This window comes from Egretta garzetta, unplaced genomic scaffold (assembly GCF_000687185.1).
Source record: "Egretta garzetta isolate BGI_Z169 unplaced genomic scaffold, ASM68718v1 scaffold53, whole genome shotgun sequence".
NCBI classification, from domain to species: Eukaryota; Metazoa; Chordata; class Aves; order Pelecaniformes; family Ardeidae; genus Egretta; species Egretta garzetta.
Window position 1 is genome coordinate 3,752,752 of NW_009259312.1, and position 26,471 is coordinate 3,779,222.

Consider the following 26,471-nt stretch of genomic DNA (forward strand, 5'->3'; position numbering starts at 1 on the left):
TTTCATTGCCATTCTATATAGGGTTTAGGCAAAGGTGATCAACTGTTGGCTTGTCACAGTGTTTACTCAGACACCACAAAACAGCGAGTTACGAATTTTTGTTATTGTTGGAAAAGCAGCATGTAGGGACCAGGCTTTTATGTTTCATAGCTGGCTAGGTAACACTTGGTACTGGCATTTGGGTGCTGCGTACCTAAGTATACATCTTAGTGCTATAGCCAGAGAGGATAAGCTAGGTTTGGAGCAGTGTATGGCAACTTCTAAAGCTGTTAACAGTATGGATGTATCTCTTTCCTTTTTTTTTTTTTTTTTTCCTTCTTTTTTTTTTCTTTGACATAATTTGTCAGTTGATCATGTCTGCTGTAGTGTCTCACTGATTTTGAAAAGAGCTGTTTTCTTGCACCAGTCACAGGACTCTCTTGTTGACCTAGCTCAACTTACTTAAACTGTTATAAGGCCAATTAATTAAAAAATAAATTAAGTATTGCTCAACAAAGGATCTGACAAGTGCCCTTGACTTTGAGATATGGCCAGAAGTAAATGCAGGGAGAAGGGGGCAGCAGGACTGTTCCTTCCATCAGTAGCAACCCATCTATTTTACTGTATTATCAAACTACGATGGTTATTGTTTCAAGCTTCATTCATTATTTAGCAAAAAAAGAGGATAGGTATAGTTAATGCAATCTGTTCAAATTGGTATAAAATGTGCTTTCAGTTGATAATTGAAAGGAATACTGGAAACAATTTGAAATTACTAGTACCTGGCCAAGTTGTTGCCATTGAACAGCTTCCTTTTCTAAAGGTGAATGACAAATTGCAAAGGCATATAGAAGGCAAAAACTGAAATAGGGGAAGTAAGTGGAATTAGTGAAGTGCTTAAGTTTTAAAAATGGATTTTGTATAATGTAACATGTGTAACATGTTATATTCTAAGTTTTCAATAATAACAGTATAAAACCTTAAACTGCTGGTGAGCATGATGGTTTTAAATACATAATTTTTAGGATTTGGTAGTTTCTGCACAAAAGAAGTTGCATTTAGAGTTGAAGGGTATGTGTTGCAGGTTGTATGTTGAGACTTGTGTATCACAATATAGTAGAACATTGTCTAGAGGGTTAGAAATCTGGGGTATCTGTGTTCTCAGAGTGCTAAAATTTTACCATATTGTTACTTGGAGCCACTAATCTGGGAATAGATTACACTCCAAATAAAATGCAGGAAGATTCTTCGGTTTATTCAGGGAACATGTACATGATGGAATTAATCAGTTAGACATGTCAAGCATTATAAGCTGCATATTGCTGTAAAAATACTGCTGTTTTGGGCATCATACAAAAGCCTAACTATTGGAATTGTCACATTCAGAAGCTGTATCTTACAGCAAATCAGAAAAGTTAATAACGTTTTATGATAATAAGCAATAAACAAAAAATGTTACTGTGTGCAAAAAAAGTTATTTGATAAATATATTTTACCAGTGTTGTTACTAGACCCTCAAATCTTGAGAAAGCAATGGCAAAGAATGTCTTGTATGGATATACATGGAATGAGATCAAAAGGAGAGTAAAATAAGTTGTTTAGAGAGAAATACAAATTACCAAGAAATAGAATTGTCAAACATGGTAAGCAAATAGTTGTTTAGAATATTTTAATGATATAGTGTAATGATAAATCTGCATTGAAGAAAATGCAAACTTAAGGCAGTAAGGAGTGTCTTTAAGGAAAATGTAGTATAAAGCATTGGTAACGTGATTGGAAAAACTATTTTGCATTGCTGTTTGGTATATACCACAGTATTTTGGTTTGTTACAGTTTTACTGGACAAATGATGTGTTTGTCTTTACTCTTGAGATACTTTGTCCTGCTATGCAAGTTAGGGTTGGTTTTCTTTTAGAAATACCATTGTATTTTAACTTTAGAGTAACAATGACACTTGAAGCTCTGTGCTTTCTTTTGCATCTCTTCTCCCTCCTCCCCCTTTTTCTCTGTTCTTGCCCCCCCCGCCCGAAGTTTAGTTGTTCTTTTAAAGAAATCACTACATTTACCTGGTGCTTGATTAAGTAAGGGCTTTTGTTGTCTGTAATACTGGTTTTAGTATTGCTTCAGTCGATGTTTTTATAATTTGGAAAACAATCATATTTTGGTGCCCATCCTTTGTGAAAAAGGTCTGGCAGCACTCGTAAGTGCCAGTGAATCAAAAATGCCACAGCCATAGGTTAGGAAGGTGCTAACCTACTCTGCCTGTTTGTTAAATCAACCTAAACAGGTTTAATGATGAATCGCAGATCTTCTGTCCAGGACAGATCTGGTATTATGTGTTTGTGCAAAATTACCGGAAATGTAGTTGTGTGCCTCAGTCTAAAATATATCAAGTTTTTTCATGACTGGGTGATCTGATACTACTTTGTGCAAATATTAACGATTGTGGTATCGCTGTCAAAGGACTCTTGCAGTGCACTTGGTATGTGCTGTTGGCACAGAAGGCAGATGTTTATGCAGAAACCTGGAAGATGGTGTGATTAAAGTATCACGCTGCAGTCTTTGACTGTCCTGTAAATTAGATCTTCCTGTGCTTAGAATCTTCCTCTGGTGACTTAATTTTGGAATAAGACAGAAAATGCCATACAGTTACCTAGAATAGACTGGGTTATTCTTCCCCTGAGCGTTGTTCCTTGTGAACTGTGTGTGATGACAGTGCAGGCGAGTATACCTGTTGGTGTGCATTATCTACCTATATTGCTTTATGGGGTACAAAATGGAATTCATTAAGTTATATTATTGTTGAAGTTTCTAATAACTGTGAATTATTATTAGAATACGGAATTTCTCTTCATTGAGAGCCTAATTAAAATAAAGGCACAAGATATTGCAGAAGAGTCAGTGCTACTAACTTTGTTTAATAAAGACTAAATTATATAGTAGGTAAATACTGTCCATTTCATAATGACTGAATATTAATCTTACCCTAATTGGGTAGCAGTTACCTTCCTGAAGTAATTCTTTATCCATGCCGTTTTCATTTGTTTCCTCCTTCTCCCTCATTCCTGCCCCCACGTATTTAGATTTATGAATAGCATCTGTCTTTTAACACTGTTAACTCCTCTGTCTTTCGGAATTCTCTGAAAGGCATGCTACTGCTGCCCTATTTAATTGCATTAAAAATTTTTTTTTCTTGTGTTGATGTTTGCTAATTCTTCTTGTGAGGTAAACGGTCTTCAGTATAGCAAGTAGAAACAGGGGAGTTATCAATAATGGAGATGTAGCCTAATGGGTCCACATTAACAACTACTCCTGACAAGGCATAGGAAACTCCTTCAGGACCCTTTAAAAAAACCTGCTAAACTGAAGAAAGCCTAGGGGACACCCTGGTTTTATAGGGACCTGTTCATATCTATGGAATTAGACTTGATCACTTAGTACCAGTTAGGCCTGAAAGGGAGAAATAAAATGTTTTCCCTGTTTTTCTGTCACTCACTATTATTTGGTTAGATGTGCAGTATTACAAAGGTTTTTTTTTTACTACTTTTTTTTTTAAATGCATTGCTAGGCTTATAGTTTTCCCTACCAGTAGCAATGTGAAGGCCCCAAATCAGCTTAGTCATAAATTCAAGTTCATAAAGTGGTTCTTGGACTAAAATTTCATTTTGCTCTTCAGTGTATTGATGCGAAGAATAAAACCCAAGCATTTTTTTGCTGTCACAGGAAGGGTTTCCACATTAGACCAGTCAACTTTAATTGAAATGATTCATTACTTTGGGGCGAGAAGTACAGTATTTTATTCTTGAATAAATGTTTTCAAGAAATTTTCTGAACTATTTTTTTTTTTAATGCACATTGTTTCTAATCTGACTTGGACATACAATAATATATGCTACATAAACTGTGCTGTGAAAACACAATTTTAGAAAAATGGCTGTTGAAGGCCACTGATAAATTGGTGAGCAGGCATGTTGCTGAGTTCTTGGGGGAAGTGGGGTTTGGTAGGGTTTAAGTTAGATGAGCATCGTAGCTCCTGCACTCAGGCAAAGCTACTGGAGAAATTTTGAAAGAATGTGTGAATGTTGGTAATCTTGCTGTTTGGTTTATGTAGTTTTAGTGTGAAGGAAGCTTAAAATTGGGGTGTGCTGTAATGTTGCAGGTGTTCTTTAGAGTAGCTGAAAACATGTTGGTAGGTTGACTGCAGTGGATGGTCACCTAGTTCCTTATGCTTTGGCCAACCATATTTAACTGTTTGCATTTCTGTGTACTGTATACCTAGATTAAAGGTCTATTTTAAAACTCATGTCCCTCTGAGAAATCCTCTAATTTCTTGTCTGTAGCATTTATTCTGGCATTTTTCTGCAAACTACACCAATGTCCTATTGTGGGGGGAAAAATTGTATGTATTTGGGTTCTTAATTTTTTTCACATGACTAAAGCATGCGAGATTCAAGTAGGTAGCCTCTAGAAAAATATTCTGGATTCCACAATATTCTTAGCAACTTAACGGCTTAAATTTAAAAAAAATAGCATTTTTCTTGTCTTACACCATTGCTTGAGAACACCATGGCCTTTTCAGGGAACAATAGAAAGCTTGCCTTGTCTGAAGGTTAACAGCCTGTTTTAAGGATAAGTTTGGTATAGTTAAAAGGCTGTCTTTTTGAATGAATAATAGTTACATACTTGTAAATATTTGTGGTACATTTTTTAATATATATACATTTTTAATATATATACATTCTGCAAATTGATTTCACTGAGTATCATTTTGCTTGTAGTGTTACAATCATGACAGAGCTTTTCTTACTAACCATTGATAAATCAGCTGATGAGTTACTGCCTAGATTTGTACTTTGACTGCCTGTACTCCATGTGCTTGTCGGATTTTTAGTTCATTAGAGAAGAATTGCAGAAGTCTTCCAGGAATTCCAAGCAATTGTCACAGCTTAAAGTGAGACTTTTTTAAAAAAAAAAAATTGTAAAAATGCATAGCTCAGGATTTCCTTCTGATCAGTAAGGGATCATAAAGGATGTAGGGAGCCTGTGCTATGGCGGTGGATAGATTGATAGTTAGAGATGCAAGTGTGAGTGCTGCCTGTATGTTAATACTCAAGAAGGTTTTGAGAACTAGGTATCATCTGTTACGATGCATTGTCCTTCTTCTTTCTCCACACATATGAAAGTACGGGCAGGAATGGAGCAGACAGCAGAAATTTTGTCTACTACAAAATGGCTGGGGGAAGACCAGGAAGATGAATTTTTAATTCCAGCTCTGCAGTTTTCTCTTGGCTTTGGGTTGCACGGATGTTCATTATTCTTTCTGGTGTTTTATTGGAAAACAGGTAACCTGTATCCAGCGTCAGGAATTTTCTCATGTATAGAAGTTTGTGAAAAGTTTGTTTTAAATGACTGGAAATTAATTTATTAACTTACAGTACTTTCAGTTTTTCTTAAAATTCATGAGTGATTTTATGTAAAAATACTCAGATACCAGTATTTTCCTGTGAAAGAAGGGAGTTTTGCTAACTGTGGCTCCACAAATGTTTTTAACAGCAAGTTCTCTTCACTCGTGACAAAGTGTGCATGCATCCCTACTTTCATGTGTTTGAGGGGACCGGAACAGTGCAGCATTGCTGGTTTGATTTTTGTTGGCTTTTAGCTGTGAAGGTTAACGCGAGGCACGTGGTCTTTGCTTTTTTCCTCTCTCACTAGCAGCGCGGGGTGATTGTTACCTGCCTGTGCATAGCTAGATACGTGTTATTGATGCTGCTTTAATCAACTATAAGCAGTTTCTAGAGAACATCTTGAAGACATATTGTTTCCTTGGGGATTTATTGCATTTGCAACATCACACCTCTGTTCCTGCTGCTTACAGAATATGATTATCAGCCATTAGTACTGAATATTTAAACATGGTCACTACATAGTGCTTCTCTTCTCATCTGTGATTTCTACCCTGCTCATTATTAAGGATCTCTCTCTAGTGTGTTTAGTTTTTGTTGACTTCTTTCATGCTTTGTGGTTTTTTCCTGTACTCATCATTCCAGTATAAGTTCCATCTAGTTGTTAGTCTTGCTGACAGAAATGTTAGATTTTTACAAAATGAATTTTTCTACAGAATGTTTTTTCTTCATTTGCCTAGGGAAGATAAAAGTTCCTTATATCTAGTGATCAGTCAGTCTCTTTAAAAAGGTTTTTAAGATGGGTACTTTATATTGTTTCTCCCCCTTTGCATCTTGTGTGCCCCGGAAAACTGAAAAATCCCATCCAAAAATTTGGGGTTTTCCGTTCGTGTTGCCTAGATGAGAACTGTTAGCAAGTAGCATGTCATATTGCACACGAGAGGCTGTATGCTATATGAGAACATCAAAATGGTATTTCAACCCCAATGGTTTAAATATTTTTTTATTTTTTAGTTTTGTTTGTTACTTGCAGGATACACACATATGGTCATACTTGTTTACATTCTGCTACTCTGCTGGAGATGGACATGTTTTAAACCATTGCTGCTTATATAAAATGAGATAGTGATTTATTTATAAATAATATTTATTTAGTCTGTTTTTCTAATGTAAATTTTGGGAATGGTAAGTATCAAAATTTAAATTTCTTCTTCTCGTATGAGGATAGGGAATCACCATAGTGCATGAACCTTGATGTGTTAATTGGCAAGAGATTTGGTTTAAATAGACAGCCAGGGCACTTCTTTGTCTTTTCTCCCTTGGCAAATAACTAGCTTCCATTTTGAACAATATTGTTTTGGTAAAGGGGAACCATTTAATGGCATTATTTTATGCTAGTGCTTGAGGGATGTAAATATCTCAATCCAGCCAATACTTGGAGATGTCTTGATCTGGAAATTGCTGCTTGTCTTGCTCCAAGGAGTCAACTCATATGTAAAGTGAATTTGCTTGGTGAGTACTTCACTTTCTTCAGGGTTATTGGAGGAAGTGAAAATATTTTGGTATCTTCTTCTGGAAATAATGCTGGACAATTGTCTTTTTCCCTGCAAAATGATCTTTTCCCTTCAATTTAAACTTACGGAAATTGATTCTTGGAGAAGTCGGGTGAAGATATGTTGATTCATTAAAGTTCTCAATTTATACTTTACGATTTTCCACCTATCAGATTCAAAACAACTTTAATTTTTTCCCTAATGCATTCTTTTGGGGGGTGTGAGGGGACTAACTGTGACTGCAATTCTCAAATGTGTATACTCAGCTGGGCTGTAATAGAGAATCAAATACAGAAATACTGTAATGTAAAGGATGATTAAATTGTCATTGCTGTAGAACGTTACTTGTAGTCTGTAATCACCATACAGTTAATAACATCATTATATGGTCTGATAGAGAATGGCATACAATTATTTTGCTTGGGAAGAAGAGGTGAGTATATGTTAACAGAGAAACCTGGTGACATTCTGTTAGGCCTAAACTGGTAAGGTGTCCTTTGAGGATTGGCTTTTTTTGTAGTCAGTGTAAAATGCCAGAATTATTTTCTTAACTATGTCCTAGGTTTTTGCATTTATTTGGGAGAAAGCTGTGTGAACAACAGTTTTGATGGAGTACTTTCTGTTTCTCTGTACTGCTACTCTAAGGCTTCTTTAGAGCTTGTCACTGGTAGTATGCTTTTGCTGTCTGTAAATTCAGTGCTCAGACTTGATACCTGATTCTTAACACTTACTATGCTTTCTTATTGTTATTAATATACATGGATCTTAATTGGAGTTAATTTCCTGGGAGACCTGGGCAGAGTTCTGTAAATTGAGTGGTGTCTCTGGTTCTTGTTAAAGCTTTTTTAGTATCTCAGATGGTGTTTGTGTTTTATTGTTTTAGTTTGCTGTTGAAACAGCTACAGCTGCCGTTCTTGTGTTTTAGTCCTTCAAATGCGATGTTTTTAGGCTTTCCCTTACCACGTAAGTTAAGTTCACAAGTAGCTAATTACTGCTTGTTCTGTGGTCCATCATCAGTCTTCTCTGACCTTTTTAAAGGTTCTGTGTTGCTGTCTGGCTCTTTCTCTGCTGGTCTGGTCTGCTGTTCTTACCTTTGTTCCTTCCCTGCAGCTAAGACTTGCAGAAGAGGGATTTTACCAGTTTGTGGCCTAGCAAGTGTATGTTGCTATGATCAGCTGCAAGAAGTGCTTACATACCTTTGTGGGTTTTTTTCTTCTGCCTTGTTTTCTTAGTGGGCTGTGTGTTATACCAGATTCTGTGGTTCTAGAGTAGTTTTTATGCTTAGCATATAAAGTCTTAAGTTAATTCACATAGTAATAAAATTTATGTTCTGTAATTAATTTTTTTGGCAGGCATCTGTTTCACAGTAATGAATTGGTAGCTGTTCCTAAAATCTCTGTTGACTGTCTAGAGAATTGTAGGAAAGCTGGCATTTTAAAATGTTTCTCATAGCTGAAAGAAGTGGGCAGCTTTATATTAACCCATCTTTTCTCAGAAAAACTTCCCAAACTTCCAACTGACAGATATCTATTAAAAAAAAAATAAATACATGGGATTGTTTTTCTCTTGACCTCTGAATTTAAAGGGTAATTACTTTTCCTTAATATCAAAACCACCCTGAAATAAATAATATGCCAAGGGTAGAGATAGAAAACGCCCCAGCTAAACAAAATCCCCAACTTGACATGGTGTTATCATTGTTGTCTCTTCAACTCTTAATAGCAGTTGAAAACTGGCTCTGATTGCAGGTTCATTTTAGGTTGCTTGCAAGACTAAATTCATAGGATTTAATGATCTAGGATTTTCATACCCTAGGGCAAGATTATAGTAAGTGGAGGTCAAGCTGAACAACCGCCAGACCTAATTTACACTGGGATAAAAATGTTCTTGTCTAACAATTAGATTGAATGTTATTACCTCTTCCCCTAACTTTTGCTAAAATTTGGTTTCTATTGTTTAAAGACCAAGGCAGTCTGATGCCAAGAAAGCGTCCTCTGAGTGGAATATTAGTCTCACCTTCTGAGTCCATGAAACTGTACAGGATCAGGTATACATATTGATGGCCCCCAGCACACTTGTTGTGGAGGGAATAGACATACTCCAAATAGAATATTTTCTTTGTATATAAACTCTTCTTAACATGATGTCCACAAGAAAGCAGCTGTCAGTGATGCTGAAACAGGGGAAAGAAAAAAATCTTGGAAAGATGTAACTGCTTTGAGTATTTACATTTGAGTCTTCCAAGACAGATCTGATAAGTGTGTTTCAGTAGGATTATTATTGTTACTTTTTCAGCTCAATTGACTTATTAGTAGCCTATGTTTTGCCACATATGTAATATATCATGACCAAAATAGTGAGAGGTTTTTCATATAGGTTAGGTGAGGAATTAAACCTTAGTCTGAAACATTAAAACTGATTACACTTAGTTGTAGATGGGCAAACAAAAGTAAAGATGGTAAATACATTTCAGTCGAAACACTGTGTTATTGTAACTAAACATTATGTGTAGCTATTTTGTCAGGTGATGTTAACTTCCAGTGGCATGCCTGTATAGGAATTTAAATTTTAGAAAATTCTGAGTACAAACCTATTTGAAACAAGGTATTATACTTGTAATCCTTGTTTAGTGGTATAACAACATGAGAATTCTATAGTGCTGATTTATTGTAAGAACAATTCTAAACGTTAAGTGGCTTTTTGAGTAAGCAGAACACAAAGTCAGCAGTTTGCATTAGTGATGTAAAGAGATTAATATAACATAGCTTGTTGCTGATCCAGTGTTCTTATGAAATCAGTGCCTGGGGCATTAAAATCATAACTTGAAAAAATTGCTACTTGGTGATACTTAAGTGTACTAGTTTATTTTTTGTATAAAGGTATTTTAAACGTGCATGAATCCTAATCCAGGTACTTAATCTTTAGTCTCTTCCCTTTTCCTGTAATAAATAGCCAACCCTGTGATAACAAACTTTATGTAGTTGAATTTTTTTTTTTTGAAGTAGACCTTAGTTTTTGGAGCTGTGAACTTGCTGTAAGTAGTAAATGATTTTGCAGGATGATATGATTTAATGTTAGAATTCAGAGTGGTGATCCCAAGCTATTGGTAAAAATAATTTATGAGACAAAAATCTTTTAGCCATAAGTAAAAGCAGAGTTTGCAGGGTTCAACACAGGAGTAATAAATAATTATGTAATTGATGGCTAGCTAATTAATTCAGAGAAACACTGCACTTGAATAAGTAGCTAGGACAACTGAATAACTTAATGTGGGGAATTCAACTAGGTTTAATTTTGTATTTTAGAAATTTAAATATGTGGTTTAGAGAAAGTATATTGACTGAGTTCAGCATTGCATCATTACACAACGTAAAATGGGGTAGAAAGATCAAAGCAATCTGAAAGAGGTATTGCCTGTTTTAAATAATCCTTTTCCTGTCCAACTGTTTAAAATAGTTGGAAATATTATTTACCAAAAAAAGTCAGAGAAACTAGTAGGACTGAAAAAGCCCTGGACATTTAACAGTATGGTGTGTTCTCAACTGCTACCATTTCTGATTTGAGTGTGGGGAGATAGTGGATACGTATTTGGTCCAAAACAGGGGAAGAGGAACCTGTGCTAAGAGTAGGAATGCAGTTAATTATGAAACCACAACAATTGTTGGGGAAGATGTGGTGACAGCTACAGCATTTGCAATCTAGCAATTCTTGTTTTAATAGTTAGAGATAATTTCAAACAGATAAGTCAAATATGATCATCAACTGAAAACCACAAGAAGATGATACAGTTTACATAATAAATGAAAAGCTGAAACTATAGTGAGTGATGGAAGCATTTTTCCATGCAATTTTTTTGGACAACTGTAGGTTTTGATAGTGGTCCTCTGCTGACTTCTGCTGTGGCAGCTGAGTTTTCCATCCCTCTTGTTGGAGATTACTGCCCATGTAATGGAAATCAGCAAAATGGGATTTGTCAGCTCTTTAGTCCTCCCTATTTGCAGTTCAGAATATTAGCTTTTAATTGTCAGTGAAGACGAGCTGCCATTAACAGATCGGACTGTGAACCAGAGCATATGAAATGTGAAAAACTTGTTCTCTTTTTCTTGTGTATTTTTTTGGTTGGTTGGTTTGTTTGGTGTGTGGGGTCTGTTGTTTTGGTCTTTTCTCTCCTCCTTTCTTTCAGTTGAATGATAATATTTGATCTATTTAGGTTTTTTTTCCCCCCTGGGTAGCAACCTGTTAAAGAGTCGTAGGAAAGGGTTGTTCAGCAGTAAATGTATCTGAATTTGCCACAAAAAATCACAAGTATTAAACTGCTGCGTGAATTAAAATATAGCTGCTGTAAATACAGTAAACACTGCAATGAAATGTTATTTTACATTTTATATGTAGTTACCAACTAACTTTTAGTAGAGAAAAATAGGTTTTGGTATGCCTTGTATTAGAGCTAGTAAACTATGATGACTAAAAGGAGGTTCTTTTTGCATTTAAGATACGGTGAAAACAATAGCTTGCGTTCTTTGCTTATGCCCAAGGTTGCATTTTTGTCACAGCTGTAAGGAAGAAAAAGAAGAAACCCCCTAGTATTTAGCATGTGTGACTTGTTTCATCTGCTGGAGGTGAGGGCATTAGGAAGTGATTGGCACCTTGGAGTCCTAGAAACCTGCTGCGAGTTTCATGATTCCAGGAGTATGGGGCAATTCTCTGAATTCAGCTAACGGATGCTATAGGGTACACCCCGTTCGAGAATGCCTCTCTCGGAGTGGGGGAAGGGGGAGGGATCATAGCACGTGTAGCTTGTTTAAGAGACATCTGGCACTACTGCTCCCTTTTTTTTTTTTTTTCCTTTTATAAAGAAAATACAGGAAAAAGAACATGAATGTACCTTATCTCAACAGCTTCTACTGTGTTGCTGTGCTAATAAGTGTGATAGCTGTAGTTTTAAAAATATTTTCTATGTATTGAACATTGCTCAAGTAAAATATTTACTACAAATTATGATGCTTGCATAATGTGACCAATAAATTTTCAACAAAACATAAATTCAGCTATAGGCTATAACTGCCTTTTGAAGGAGGAGGGAGCTACTAGCTTTATTTACATGATGAATTTACTCAAGAACAAACATGTAAGGGTATAGCTTTTTGATATTTTTTTTCTTTTTAGGTTAAATGAAGAAACCTAAGGTCTAATTTTGGTTGATTGAACAAGCTGTACATTTCATATTTTAGATCTGTGTGGGATGGATGCTCCTGTATCCTTACGGTGCCTAATGCATGGTATTTGAGAGACTTCTAAAGGAAGATAATTTCAAAAGGACAAGTTTCACTAACCTTTGCTGCAGAATATTTTATACACATCAAGAGTTTCTCAGTATTTGTCAGCTTACTTCATAAAATGAGTTTGGTCTCTAAAAAAAATAAATGGTTTTTATACTTTTCCTTCATGTTAGCTTTCATAAAACAGGCATAGTATGTTGTACCTCTCCTAGTTGGCGTAATTTGTTACCTGCCACAAGTAAGCAAATTACAGAGTTGAAAGAACTTATTGATTTGAATAAAGCCAATATTTTTGCAATGTTCGGATGTTCAATGAATGTCAATAGTTAACTCTGGGTCTCCATACATGGGGCTTCAGCACCAGTCCTCTCTCCCACAAAATTAATTTAAGAGTGCTCTGGTTTAGGGTGAATAAAGAAAAAGTGAGGGTGATTTTTAGACTTGGTGATGATAATATGGGGGTTTTTTTTTCATCTGGTAATGAATTCATTAATGGATTATTAGCATTCTGCATTGTGAATATATTCAGTTGTCTAAATTGTGTGTGGGAAAGCCATGCGCATCACAACTGCTGTTTCATAGAAAATTAGTATTCAGTGCTGCAAATCTCCGAACAAACCAATTGGGATTTTAGCCCAAATGTTATGAGAGAGAACAAGAACAAAACGTTGGGTATTAAAAATCTTCAAGTTCTGACTGAGGATGTATGGAGCACAGATGTTCTGAGGTTGGCAGAATTGCAGAGACAACTTTTTCATGAAAGATAACAAGGTTTTTATCTTTATTTCTTTTTAGAGGTTTTAGAGGTGAATCCAACTTTTGCATACACGAGTAGTTGCTTGAATTTTGTTTTATAAGGATGATTATTTAGATTGATTGTTGAAAGAGCCCTAATCCACTTCCGAAAGGCTTAGGTTTTAGCTGTCATACTGCTTGGTTTGCATGCGGTGCAATATTTATTCCTTCTTTCTTAAATACTCCTCCTTTCTGATGGCATAGATTTTCATTTGAGCCAGGGAAGGATGGATGACTGCTCTTGATTGTTTACACAAACACCAAGGTAATGGCAGTTTTTGTAGCTTCACTATAAATAGAGATTTATACTGCTGTTGCAAGACTGGTAATGACAGTAGCCGTCTGCCTGAGAGGGTGACGGGAGGGCATTGGGGTGCAGAGCAGCTGCGTTCCTGCTGGTGGCCCATAGGGAATCCGAGGAAGTGATGCCCTTTCTGTACCAGGCCTGTTAAAGAAAAAAAAAAAAAAGCTGGGCTGGTGCAGGATGGAATGGGGCATGAAGCATTCTCACACACCAACCGCCCCCATTCCTTCCCTTTTCTTCTCCACACACTCCCCTCCCCTTCCCCCCCTCCCATTTTTGAAGTATTTTAAAGATCCAGTTAAGATTAATGCAGTTTGACTTGTGCTTGTATTCTGTTCTGTTTGCTTCTGTGCTGGACTTAGTCTCTTTAGTTATCTTCTGGAAGCAGTTCAACCATTTTTAGGTAGTGTGAAGCTTCAGCTTATAAACTCTGGTGGATCTCAGCTGACAAAACACAGCACCAAGCTGGTTCTCCTTTTTTCTTCTTGGTAGGCTCGGGATCACAGTGCAGCAGAGTACAGGGGGCTCTTCAAAGGACTATCCAAAGTGTGCTGTGACCTGGGCTGATGTGAACTGACTCTGGGAGATGTGCTTGAGAGATTTTACTTTCCACTCTTGAGTAGCTTTATTTTAAGGGTTTTTCCCTTATTTCAGTCATCTAGTATTGACTGTATCTTACAGTAGCAGCTGATGCTATTGCAGTACATACTGTGTAGCCCCCCCTCCAGAATTTATAATCAAATGCAGTTCTTAGAAATGCCCAAGCAAAGTTTTGGGCACAAATCCCTAGTGACCTGCATTTTTAAGAGGGGAAAATCTATGCGATAGGAGGGGAAGCTGAGGCTCCCATAAAGTGAGGCAACTTGTGCGCTTACATTGATCAGTGGAAGAACAAAAAAATAGAACTTGCCAGATGGGATACCTTGTCAGCTGGAAAACCCTGCCTCTGCACTGAAGTAATTCATTGCTGTTGGCTGCACATGTGAACAATGTGAATTCTGTTCTAGGCTTTCACTGCGTAGCTGGTTACCTGCTTGCTGCGGACAGGACATGTGGGTATGTGCGTGTGTATCTTCATCACTAGCTTTTACAGGAGGCAAAATTTTGAGGGGATGTGCAAAGGACTATACTTTTAAAAAAACAATGTGCGAAGGGGCATATTGATCTGTAGTTTAGTTTGGAAATTTAGGGCGTTTAGGCAGTTGGGAGGTTCTCTTCTTTGGCAGGGAAAGATGTGACAGACACAATGAGGTGTAACTTCTACTTTTGTTATCTTACCTTTGCCTTTTTAAAAGACATCCAAGACCAAACCATTTTAAAGATGTATGGGAATTTCAGGTGTGTTTTAGCAAAGCTCAGCAATACTGTTGGGCAGAATTATTAGAGAGTAATGTAGGTATTTTTCCCTTTAATAAGGGTAATAATTATTTTCTAATGTTTATATCAAGTGTTAAACCCACATTTTACTGGACAGTGTAAATTACTAAATACCAATATAAAAACCTCATATGATTCAAACCATAACAGTATATTTTTATTTCAAAATAGTATTTAACTTACTACATTAAAGCTACTGATGTTATTAGTGGTACTTTTAATGAGTGATCTTGTGACTATGAAGCACAGTAGCATGCTGTTTTCATTCCATAATAGGTGTTCCACATAGTTATTTAAGAAAACCAGCAGAAGTCCAAAAAATAGTTTTCATGAGAGGGGGACTATTTGATGGTGAAGTCAAGGTTTGCAGAGTTACTGGGTGGTACAGAGGTCCTCCTATGTTACTCACTTTTCAAGTCTCTAAACTTGTGAAGTCTCAACCTGCACTTCAGCTTTTAGCCTGACTTTTTCATATGCTTTTAAATCTTTTTTTTCCTTTCTTTTTTTCCCCAAAATAAAGTCTGTTTTTTGGTTTTGTTTTCACAACATTAAATTGTGAGAAGAAATTTTGCTTTCTGTTTACTGATGTGCGTGTTACCTCTGGGGACCTGTGTTTTCTGTGTGCTTGGCTGTTTCCTGGCTGGTCGTCTTCTCAGGTTCTGGCGGTCACCACCAGCTGTTAGCTGGGCTTCTCATCTGAAGGCTGGTGAGCAGCAGATGGTTACGTAGGTATATGTGCAGTCTGCTATACAAGGAAAATGTAGGAAATGCATGTGAAAAAGGAGTAAGGAGGATGCTTTGAGAAGGAGCCAGCTAAGACTGGGCAGGTGCTTGAGGAATCGGCGGGTAGCACTGCTGTCACCCCATCCTGCATTGGTCACAGATTGGGTGCTCACCTGCAGGGCTGCCGCTCCCCTCACCCATGGCCAGGCCCTGCTGATTTGGGCCATACTGCCTACTTGGCCCTGCTGGAGCTGCAGTGGAAGGGGAGGAAAATCAGCAGTAGCTAGCTATGCAGGGGCTCCATTTGCTGCCTCTTGTCCATATACATGGTCCTGCATCGCAGCAGAGCTCTGCCCATGCTGGTGATGCGCTGACACTGGCAAAGCTCATCATGGGCTTTGCTGTAGAGGGGTAGAGTTCAGCTGCCTTGGGTACTGCATCTGGTGACTGGTGTGCCTGCAGGATGAGTTGGTTCAGCTGGCTGATCCAATGGGGAGCTAATCACGGGGGTGGGGAGGAAATGGTTTTGTCGTCATAATTTGGTTGCTGCTTGTTCATTTGAATGCTAGAAGGGAGCAGAAACTTTCCTGTGTGTTTGGGGAGTGGGAAGGGAGAGTACTGCTTTCAGCAGCAGCCTGTGCTGTCAGTAAAGCATGTTCCGAGATGGGTCTTTCCCACTTAATCAGCAGACTTGTTGCATGAACTAAAGAGCAAATAGCATAAAAATTGAATAAAGAGCAGGCCAGGGAATAAAAGTGGTAGTGTGATGGCATGATATCAACAGCCGCTGTAACATTGCTTTTTCAGTTTTTGAAAGATGGGAGAGAGAGATACGTGGACAGGGGTGTAAGGGGGTGTATGAGCTGGAAGTTTAGGGAAAAAAAAATTGTGAAAAAAAAGACTGAAAATATAAGCCTTATAAATTAGGTCATTTAGGTTCTTTGTTGGAGTGTTAACTGTTCAGTGACTTTGGCACCATGGACTGTTACTGTGTGTACAGACCGTGTCTGTTGGTAAGCATGGAAGAACATAGATTGATGTCTAGTTCAGGTTTTCCCATGAAGGAATTGCAAGACTCATTTGTTAAGCAAGCAACACAAAAATAACTACACATCTAAAGGTATTAATTGCATTATTGTTCAGTTTAGTCTTGATTATGCTATCATAATATGATCAAAACTGCTGATATGCTTATAACGAAATCATGTTAAAGTATGGTTCTTACAATACCTACAATGCTACTTGAACCATGTTTTCTGTATTGTACTCAAATTACAGAATTGCTTCAAAGCTTGTTGGCAGCTGAAATATTAGGTTGTGTAATATTAGTAGAAATAATATGCGTAGAAATAATACACTTTCAGAACGGTAGGGAATGTCATGCAGCTGCTCAAAATCTTGCTTAAAAATCCACTTAGGAAGATGAGTGCAAAAGTAATATGAAGAAGCATACTTGTTTGGGGCAGTGTTGAAAAACCAAACAACCAAACCTTACTTTATGAGACAAAAATTTAGGTATGTTCTGGTCTCTCAGAAAAGGAGTGAGGGGCATAATGTAATTGATAGCTTTCCCTTCTAAAATAGGTAAGGGAAAAATATTAGACATACTTCTGATCCTTTATTTAAATTTTATCTGACTAGCATTTTAACTGTTGCTGCTGCATAATTGGTTCTGAAGCATCAGCATCTCTCATTCATGGATAGATAAATAATTCAGGGATGAACTTTAGCCATACACTTCAGCATCACAATTTCAGAAGTTCTAGTTTTCTGAATTAAGAAACTGAGGTTCTTGATTTTACAGGTGATTAACTGAATTGCAAGGAAAAATCAATCTCCAAAATCTTTGTCCTGGCCAAGTACCCATTTTTAAACTTTGCATCTCTGCCTTCCCAGAAAAATTACAACCATTTACAGATCTGCCTTATAAAATAGACACCAAGCAACAAAAACAAAAAAAAACAACAAACCAACCAAACAGTGCATGTGTAGGGACCCCCCCCCCAAGCAAAAACCCACCTAGCCTGAAGCACCTTGCTGTGAGCTTGTTAAGTGATACTGTAGTTACTGCATTTACACAAGTGTATGAAACAAACTTCGGGGACAGATCTTCGATTCTTTATATCTTCTCTGTGTGTGTACATACATATATGCATATTCTTCTAACAGAGTCTGCTTGCTGAATTATATTAATGTTTGTTTAGCCTATTTATGCATGTAAGAGAAATTGTGAGAGCACAGGTAGCATGCGGCAGCTGCTGATCGCGTATGTGTTACTCTGTGAATTGTTCTGGTGAATTTTGTCAACTTCTGCCAGATGTCAACATTTGGGCAGTGTATTTGAGTTAATCACAACCATACCTAAATCAATTATTCAGGTATTAGGGGGAAAAGAACCTTTTAAAATCTGAATCTGTTTTTCAGTGAAGACACATTTGAGTTCTTTATAGTGTTTCATGCTTAGCTCTCACTTTTTATCAGTCAAATTAAATAGAAACTCCTCTTACATTTTTTGCGTTGGCAACATTATGTATGATTAGTGTTCTTGGACTACTTCTGTTGTTCCAGTGGTTTTTTAGTTCATTAACATTGTGTTAGCAAAATTTTAAATGGTAAGGTTCAATAAAGGCATATATTATTTCTGCTATTAAAATATATTTTGAAATTCTTCTGCTTGCTTTTGAAAACTAAATACTGAGATTAGTCATACTATAGCAGCTGTAGGCATTTCTGTCTTTGGAAGAGTCATTTAATCAAAGATGTCTGTGCATTTATTTCAGAAAAGATGCAGGAATCTTCTCGTGTCCTTATGTAATCTAAATACAAATCTAAAGGAAATGTGCTACAGTATTATTGCAGTTTTAGCAATCTATTATAAAGTTTATTGCACAGAAATAACTAGGTCAACCTCTGGATGACCTGTCTTTTGGAGTTTCTTCAGTTAGCTTTAGGCTAGAGCTCCACCTTAGCAGGATACATTTTCTTTTTATAGTTAATAATTTAATTATAATTTCACAAAGTTGAGTGACTTTGGAAAGTTTTCATAGACTTGAGAGATTTCAGTATCTGCTTGGGAAAATTAAAGTTGGAATTCTGTGAACATGCTAAAAAGAAACTGCAGAAGAGCTGCTTTTTATGATGCACTTCAGTTTGGATTTAACTTACAAAAATATTCTGCTTATGAGAGCACACTTAATAGGTAACATAGACTTCACTGTTTGGAGTGGCATCTGCAAGAATGTAACTTTCCTCTTTTCAGACTGCACTGTGATGAACTTGGTATATTTTAAAAGTTCTGACAGGAAGATTACATGGACCGTTTGCCTTTCTCCTTCCCAAACTGGGTGCTTTGAATGAGTCATCAAGTATGTGCATGAAGAAAATGTGGCTGGCGGTAGTCTTGAATTTCCAGAAGGCATTTACTTAGATCAAGGATAATGGGGAATGACCAATGCCAGTCTTTTCCCATACCAAAACAAGAGAACATCAAATAAAATTGGAAAGTGATAAATTCAAAGCAAAGAACGTGCCTCTTGGTAGTATGGGGTTTGGCTGTGAGAGGTCTTGTGTGGAATACCATCACTGCTGAAAGTAACTGGAAATGTTAATGGGAAAATTATTGGTAAAGGATTACAAAATATAGGGGCAGCCTCTCTGACTGAAAAAAAAGCCCAAGTTAATTTCTGGATGCTGGGAAGGTATTTGGAGAATACATCAATAATAAGAAGAAAGCAAATACTTTCTTCCTTGGGCAGCTTCTGTAGGCCATGGCCACATGGGCTAAGTTGACCCTGCTGGTTGAGAATCAAAAGTCTGTGTCATACTCTGGATGTACGTAAATCTTTCAGAATTATCCTTTACTGGAACAAATGCAAGGATTTTTTTTTTGTCATTGCTGGAGTTTGAGCTCGATGCTGGAAACCCCTTAGAGTCTTGACTCATATATTCTTGCAAGGCATCTGTAGCTACTGTTTGCCGTAATACCAGTTTATAGTTGCACTCATGAGGGCCAAGTTTCTTCCTTCAAGAAAAACAATTCTTGAACATAAATCTTAGTAGCTTAACACTTCAACATCTAACAAGAACTTCATATTTCTTTCCCATTTTATAAGGGGATACTGACCAAACAACGCCATGTTTTCTTCAATGTTTTGTTGTTTGTACTAAGATGAATGGTTCTTACAGGAGATTCAAGTTGGTATAAACTGCAGCCAGCTAGTTTTGTCAAGTGATTTATTGGACTTGTTTGATCTAGAGAATGCATACTTTAGTAATTTACCCATCCTTTTGCACGGTTCTGTTATTTATTTTTTTTCTAACGTATTTCTGTGATTATAAGAAAGTTCATTGAGAATTTTTGCAAAATCTGATAGGACAATAGACCTGCTTTTCATAAACAGAGCTAAAAAATGTGTTAGTTCTGTGAGCAAGTGGTAAACTTGCTTTGTTTCTTAGTACTTTCAAAGGTTATGAAATAAGTAATTTTAGCATTGTAAATAGCTGGTGGTAATGAGCCATAACGCAAAATTGCATGTAAGCACCCTGATTGTCACTTTAGTAGGTGTGTTGCTTCTCAACACTGAAAAATGTAAACTAGAAAAAGTCAAATAACATGTTGATAGACAGGTTGAACTTGCAGCTGAGCAGTGTGGTTTTTGAAGTTTGCATCTTTGCTTTGCAGTGGGACTGAATCACAAGTGTGCCCCAAAAAGGGCTTGGGTGGCTGGATGGCTTTTTCATTTTTTTTCCTGTTTGTCTTCTCCCCACACTGGCACCGCCGCCCCCCTCCCCCCCAGCAGGTGCTAGCCTGATGGCCAAGGCGCTAAAGTGTGCTGTGGTATTTTTCCAAGTTCAAGTTGCTGACAGGTATTAGAGCAAATCTTCAAATAAATAAATTTATATATATATTAAAAAGATATATTTTATATATTATATATCTGTAAAAATACATTTTGGATTATACTTTTTATGTATACATGAAATAATCCAAAGTGTAGACCATTTTGATACGTCCTCAACTGAGCACATAGCTTTACAGACAGCCTGGATGGTATGATAGCTCCTTGCCACCCAGGAAGGGAGTTTTACTCTTCCCTCCCCTGCTCATGGCTACGCAGCCTTGTGCTTCCCTGTGCATTGGCTCAGGATACCTGCAGTTGAACTAGTTTAACTTGAAAATCCAGGGAAAAAAAAATTCTTGAGGTATATTTTGCCCATTTTATTGGGGAATTCAATCGGGTGATACTGAATGGCAGAGCCTGCAAAGCTAAGTGGCTGGGGAGGGGACGTTACCCTGCCCGTGAATGATTGTTTGCGAAAGCGAGTGTATCAATGGAGCGGGAGGGGGTGAAACGCACCGGTCATGTGCCAGGGTGGTTTTCGAGAAGGGAGGAATGGGGTGACAAAGGTTGCTGCCATTCTGCAGCGGCAACATTTCTGAAGCTTTTTATCTTCTACTGTGTTCTGGATGGAACATGCTTTAGTAGTTGCAGACTCTTGAGATTCACCAGCCTGTCTTGAACCTCCTCTGTTTTTGTCACTATTTCTTTTTACTCTGGTTCTCTGCTTTTATGTACTTCTGTGAAACGTGAAGAAACAGGACATAGTAAGTTCAGGGTTTATGGTTTCTCTCGGCTCTCTAAATTCTGGAAGCTACAGTGGCCCCTAGCATTCAGAATAAGCACTTGCAGGAAAAAAAAAAAGTACGGCCTCTATCTACATACTCAGTTGAAATGCAGTCTCTGAAGCATAGCTACCAGACATTAAGCAACATGTGCTTAGCATGCCAAAATTAAATCACTCCCTCAAATACCTAATCACTCTAGCAAGCTGTAGAATCAGCAGACTTTGAAGGTTTTTCTCCTTGCTGTTGTATCTTTAAAATACCCGAACATCATGCTTTCTTAATTTAACTATATAAAAGTTAGCCTGGGGTAGACAATCGACACAGAAAACTTTAGCCTGTGTGGTTAAATCTCACATTTAAAATATCCAATGAGGTTTTTTCTCCCCTTGAACATAGGAAAATTAGATAAATAACAGATCTGTGAATAGGTGGCAACATTATAATTAAGTGAAAAGCAAGTATTTCAGAATCTTTTTTTGATACAAAAAACTATGCTGTTTCTGATGGTTTTTTCTTTCTAATGTGGATAGTACCAACTTCCTTGATATTCATAGGGTCTTGTCAAATGTTTTAAATGTTAAAACTGTTGTAACTCTGGAAGACAGGGTTGTGAAACAGCTGGCTAGGTTATAAGGACTTGTTAGAAGAGTTTATCTTTGGGGAATATGTCATGGAAGTTTACAAATTTGAGATACAAAGTTGATATACATAGTGTCCTTAAACGTACACATACTGTGCTTTAAATTTAATATCAAATCCGCTTTTGGTATGGTTAATGAGAAATACCCTAGTGTTAAGTCTCGGCTCTGCAGTGCATGGTGTTACAGTTCAAACTTAAATCTAGTATAGATTTAGAAATAAAGCTATTAAGTGCAAAGTGTTAATGAAAACCATTCCAGTCTGCTCATCCTGTTCCAAAAATGTTTTTTTGCCAAATGTTTTTGTATTTCATTTTAGTGTGATAAGATTTATGGAGGTACTTTGTCATAAGATCATGGGAGGAGAAAAAATTAAAAATACTGAAACAGGAAAAAAGCTTGGTTGGAAACAAAGGGTGGTACAATCTAAATTTTCTGTGATTCTAACTTTTTACTCCTTCACATGTGGAAAAATTTTCACGGTATTTTTTTTTTTATTTTATTACAGAAGTTGTCCACTACAAAGGAAGAAAGAAAAGTAAGCTTGTACTTCAGACTGGTTTTTGAATATCTTTCTAATACAGTGGTGTTCCAGAAGATGATAAAGAAATGATAGCAGCTCCAGAAATACCAACTGATTTTACTCTCCTTCAGTAAGTGTTGTAAGAATTTGTAGTTTCATTTTTAGATGTACTGGCTCTTTTTAGTGTTAATACATATGATTGGTTTTCTCTTGGAAACAAGGAAGCAAAATGAGGGATTAGGGTTCTAGACTAATGAGATGTTGATAAAGCATTGTCTGAATTATTTCTTGAGTATTTTGGAAGTGCTTAATTGTTTCAAATCAATTTTTAAACTTTGCTAGTAGGAAGCCATTGTGACAGACACTTTTTGTTCGTGTTACATACTCTTCAGGATTTTGTCTTTCATAATTAAGTGTTTGAGTAAGAAACCCTTTGATTAGGAGAGAGGAAGTAGTTGAGGTATTGCCCTTAATAACCAGGGCAGGTCACCTAATATTTGAAATATCTGATGCCAAATGCTTTAGCTAAAGCCAAAGTCTTGGCTTCCCTCAGGCATCAGTTCCTTGGTGTTTTTGACATCATTTTGTTAGCTCGCTAGTTTTCCTACAATTTTTAAGAAACAGGCATTTGAATTTCTGAGATTTAAAATCGGGTATAGATTACATTTTGGACAGAGAAATGAAATTATTATTTTAAGCAGACCAAAATAATCCAGTTCCTCACCTTTTAATTGTCAAGAAATTGGCATGAATACGTTTCAACAGACTATTGAAATGGATTAAACTGGTATAAAATCTAAAAAGATACGGTTTTGTATCAATGAGGTTGTTTGTGTGAGGTGTTTTTTTTCTTTTAATGAAACTGGTTTAATATAAAATACTGGTTTTACAGCTGTTTATAATGTTTTTTACTCTGTTGGTACAGTTCATTACTTAGTGAAATGTTTGAAATTTGTGTTCCATTATTTCCCGTGAAAATACGAACACCTAGGAAGTTTTGAAGAAGTATTTCTCACCTTTTTTTTCTCCTCTCCCAAGGTTGGAGACTTTTTCTGTCCATATCAGAGTACGTAGTCAATAAACCCAGAAATAGCAGAAAACTCCTTTTGGACACTTGCAATAGTGAGAGACCTTAAGTTTGTGGATTGTTTTAGAATGTTACGAATAAATGCATAGGAGTGGGTCTCCCATGCCGTCTGGTCATCTTTATGATTGCATTGTTAAATTGAATCAGGAAATTTGTGATAGCAACTGGAATTCATCGTACTGCATGTATGTGTTAAATCAAGATCTAGTAGCATCATTTAAGTTGTAGTCTACAGGAAATGTAGAAGTAGAGAATATAAGCTAAGCATTTTCTATTAATTAAGGTGATTTCACACGCCTCACCCTCCCATCAATGTAGGCAATGAAGGATTTGTGTATCGATGCAGCATATTTTAATGATGCAGGAAATTAAAGAAGAAAGTTTGTATATTGTTTAATATCGTTTTACTTTGAGCCTAAACAGAACTACAGGCTTTTTGATGGAGAAACCTCACCTATATTTTTTTCCTGTGCCTTTCAACAGTGTGTACCTCCTAACTACTTACTTAGTTTCTAATAGCATGAAGAGATCTGCTGGGACACTTCAGTTGTGAGGGAAGGTGGTGGTTTCTTTTTTTCCTCTTGGGTTTTCTCATCTCTCTCTCTCTCTCTCTCTCTCTCTTTTTTTTTGTTTTTTTTTTGTTTGTTTGTTTAAGTATTTGTGGCAGATACTTACAGTGCTCTTTGCTTTTTGAGATGGTGTGATGTCACATGCCAAAAGCGACGTTCCAAACCTGTTGCTATTTTCTACCCACCTTCACATCTTTTGACTTACTGTATGGCTTTCTTAGCAGGTAAATTGTTTGGAGGAAGCAGGACAGGGTGTGAGTGTGAGGATATGCTTTGATCTTTTCCTCAACAGTAGACTTAAACAGAAGAAAACAGCTGTTTCACTGTTAAAGAGATGACTTACTGGACTGAGAACATAATGTGACTTTATGTAGTATATTTAAGAATGTTTTTGATGAAATGTCTAAATGGTTTGTCTTTTTATCCTTGCAGGGAGTCTGAAACACACTTCTCTTCTGATACCGACTTTGAGGATATTGAAGGAAAAAGCCAAAAACAAGGCAAAGGAAAAGTATGTTCGTTATGGGGATATTGAAATACTTCTGTTGTTATGAATTGAAGAGTTCAGCACTTGCTTTGAAGTTGTATGAGCTAGGAGTATTTTCTGAAAATGCGAGTGTTCTGTGAAGAGAGTTCACATTTCTATTTGCATTGAAATGCTTCATCTTGAGTATTTGCATGAAGTGCTATGAAGGCATAAGGGAAGTGAGGGAGAAAAAGATTAGCTTTGATTTTGATTAGTCTCTCTGCATGTGTTCCATCCTATAGTTAAATTTAGTGCTAATACAACCTCTTTTGGTTGGTATCATTAATTTTGGCGCTCTCTTAATTTGAAAAGTGAGCAGAAACCAATAATTCAATTAGAATGGTTTTTTAAACAGGTTGCAGTCAGGACATGAGTGCAGAGGTCTAAACCCAGTCAATAGCCCCTCTCTCCCCTTATGGGAGAGGTGTCCTCCCCTGGGTGTTCCTTGCCCTCTCACTGGCTTGGCACCAACCACGTGCAGCTCTGTCACTGCTGTGGCACGGGTGGGCTGCTGCATGCTGGCTGGCTGGGGCTGTGACTGCCTCGCCGGGTGCCCCATGTCCCTGTTCTGGTACAGAGCGCCCAGTCATTAAGAGGTAGTGATAAATAGTTTTATCCAACAGTCATTTAATTTCTGTTTAATTTTTTTTTATTTCTTCTAAGTCAAACTTGATTTGGAGAATCAAATACAAAGACACCTGTCTGCTCTTCCTCACCCCCACTTGCCAATATGTACTCAAACTAAAGAACAATAGGTTAATGGCTTGCAGAGGAGACTTTGTGACGTGTAAGGGAATTGCCATAGCTGTTTTAAATAAAATCTGTATAATCTCTTTTACTATTTAGACACGAGAAAAATCTTTGTCATACACTGTCTCTAATTGAATTTTTAGTTGCCAGAAGATATTAAGTGAGGGAAGGGGGAAATGGAACCTGTAGAATTCTTGTTGGTCTTTGTATCAGTCAGGAACAATTATTCTTGACTTTGGATTTTAAACCTGGTTGCTGAAAACAAAAGGCCTTGTGTGTAGTTGTCATGGTATGAATAGTAATTTTTTATTAATTGCTACATAATACACAATTAAAACTTCTTGTGCATGTGTGTGATTGCAGACCTGTAAAAAAGGAAAAAAAGGACCAGCAGAGAAGGGGAAAAGTGGAAACGGAGGAGGGAAGCCTGGTGGTCCAAATCGGATGAATGGACATCACCAACAGAATGGTGTGGAAAACATGATGCTGTTTGAGGTAGTTAAAATGGGCAAGAGTGCTATGCAGGTAAGACTTGGGATATCTCTATGACTTGGATGAATATACAAATTAAATACAACAATATTTCCCTGTGCATACGACTTTAATAAAATGAACCCCAAAATAATTTTTTCTTCAATTTGTAGTTTTTACTTCCAGATTACGATTTAAGAAAAAAAAAAAAGGGAAAAGTTTTTTCATTCTTTAAGTTTGAATTTGAATGAACTGATTTTACATTTCTAAATGTCAGGCACGAACAATCACATATATAATTGTGATTCAATTCAAAAAGAATTCTTCAAAAAGAAATTCAAACTATGATTCAGAATGAATTTTCAGTCTCCTAAATGAAGAAAGATTATTTTAGATTACATGACTTAAAGTCCTTTTTGTGTGGCTGCAACTAAATACAAATGTGGTTTATGCCTATGGTTGTCATAGAATTTAACAAGTCATCTGTAGTTCATAGATTCTCCTAGAGCTTTGATTATCTGAAAATAAATCTTGGCTTCTCTTCTCTTCTCTCACCCAAAGGAAAATCACTAGCCACAACTTAAGGGCTACTCTTTAAATTTTCCCTAAGTTGACTTGGCTAATGTATATTGCAGCACTCTAATTGGGTGGAATTTGGGGCAGGAAATTCTAACCCATTAGAAGTCTCTGCGTTAGGCACTGTTTCCACTGCATTCACTAATAGGACTGAAGTCAGTCTATTAAGAAATTTAGCACTTTTTTTTTTTTAAATTCAGTTAAATCAGTAAAGTGTTTACGTGACTGTGTGAATCTTCCAGTGGAGAGAGGGTTAAAGTGTGAGCCTGCCAGCCATGAAGCCTTCCTGCTGC

General features: G+C 36.9%; 1 protein-coding gene across 2 annotated transcripts in view; it reads left to right on the forward strand.

The window, feature by feature from the left end:
• Positions 1 to 26,471, forward strand: part of LOC104124075 (cohesin subunit SA-2) — a 50,542-nt gene that overhangs the window by 13,644 nt on the left and 10,427 nt on the right. For both annotated transcript variants that reach the window (XM_035891982.1, XM_035891983.1), the window contains exons 2-4: positions 22,185 to 22,329; positions 24,288 to 24,366; positions 25,495 to 25,656. In XM_035891982.1, coding sequence (XP_035747875.1) covers positions 22,286 to 22,329; positions 24,288 to 24,366; positions 25,495 to 25,656 — 285 coding nt within the window. In that variant the 5' untranslated portion in view covers positions 22,185 to 22,285. The remainder of the gene's footprint in view (positions 1 to 22,184; positions 22,330 to 24,287; positions 24,367 to 25,494; positions 25,657 to 26,471) is intronic.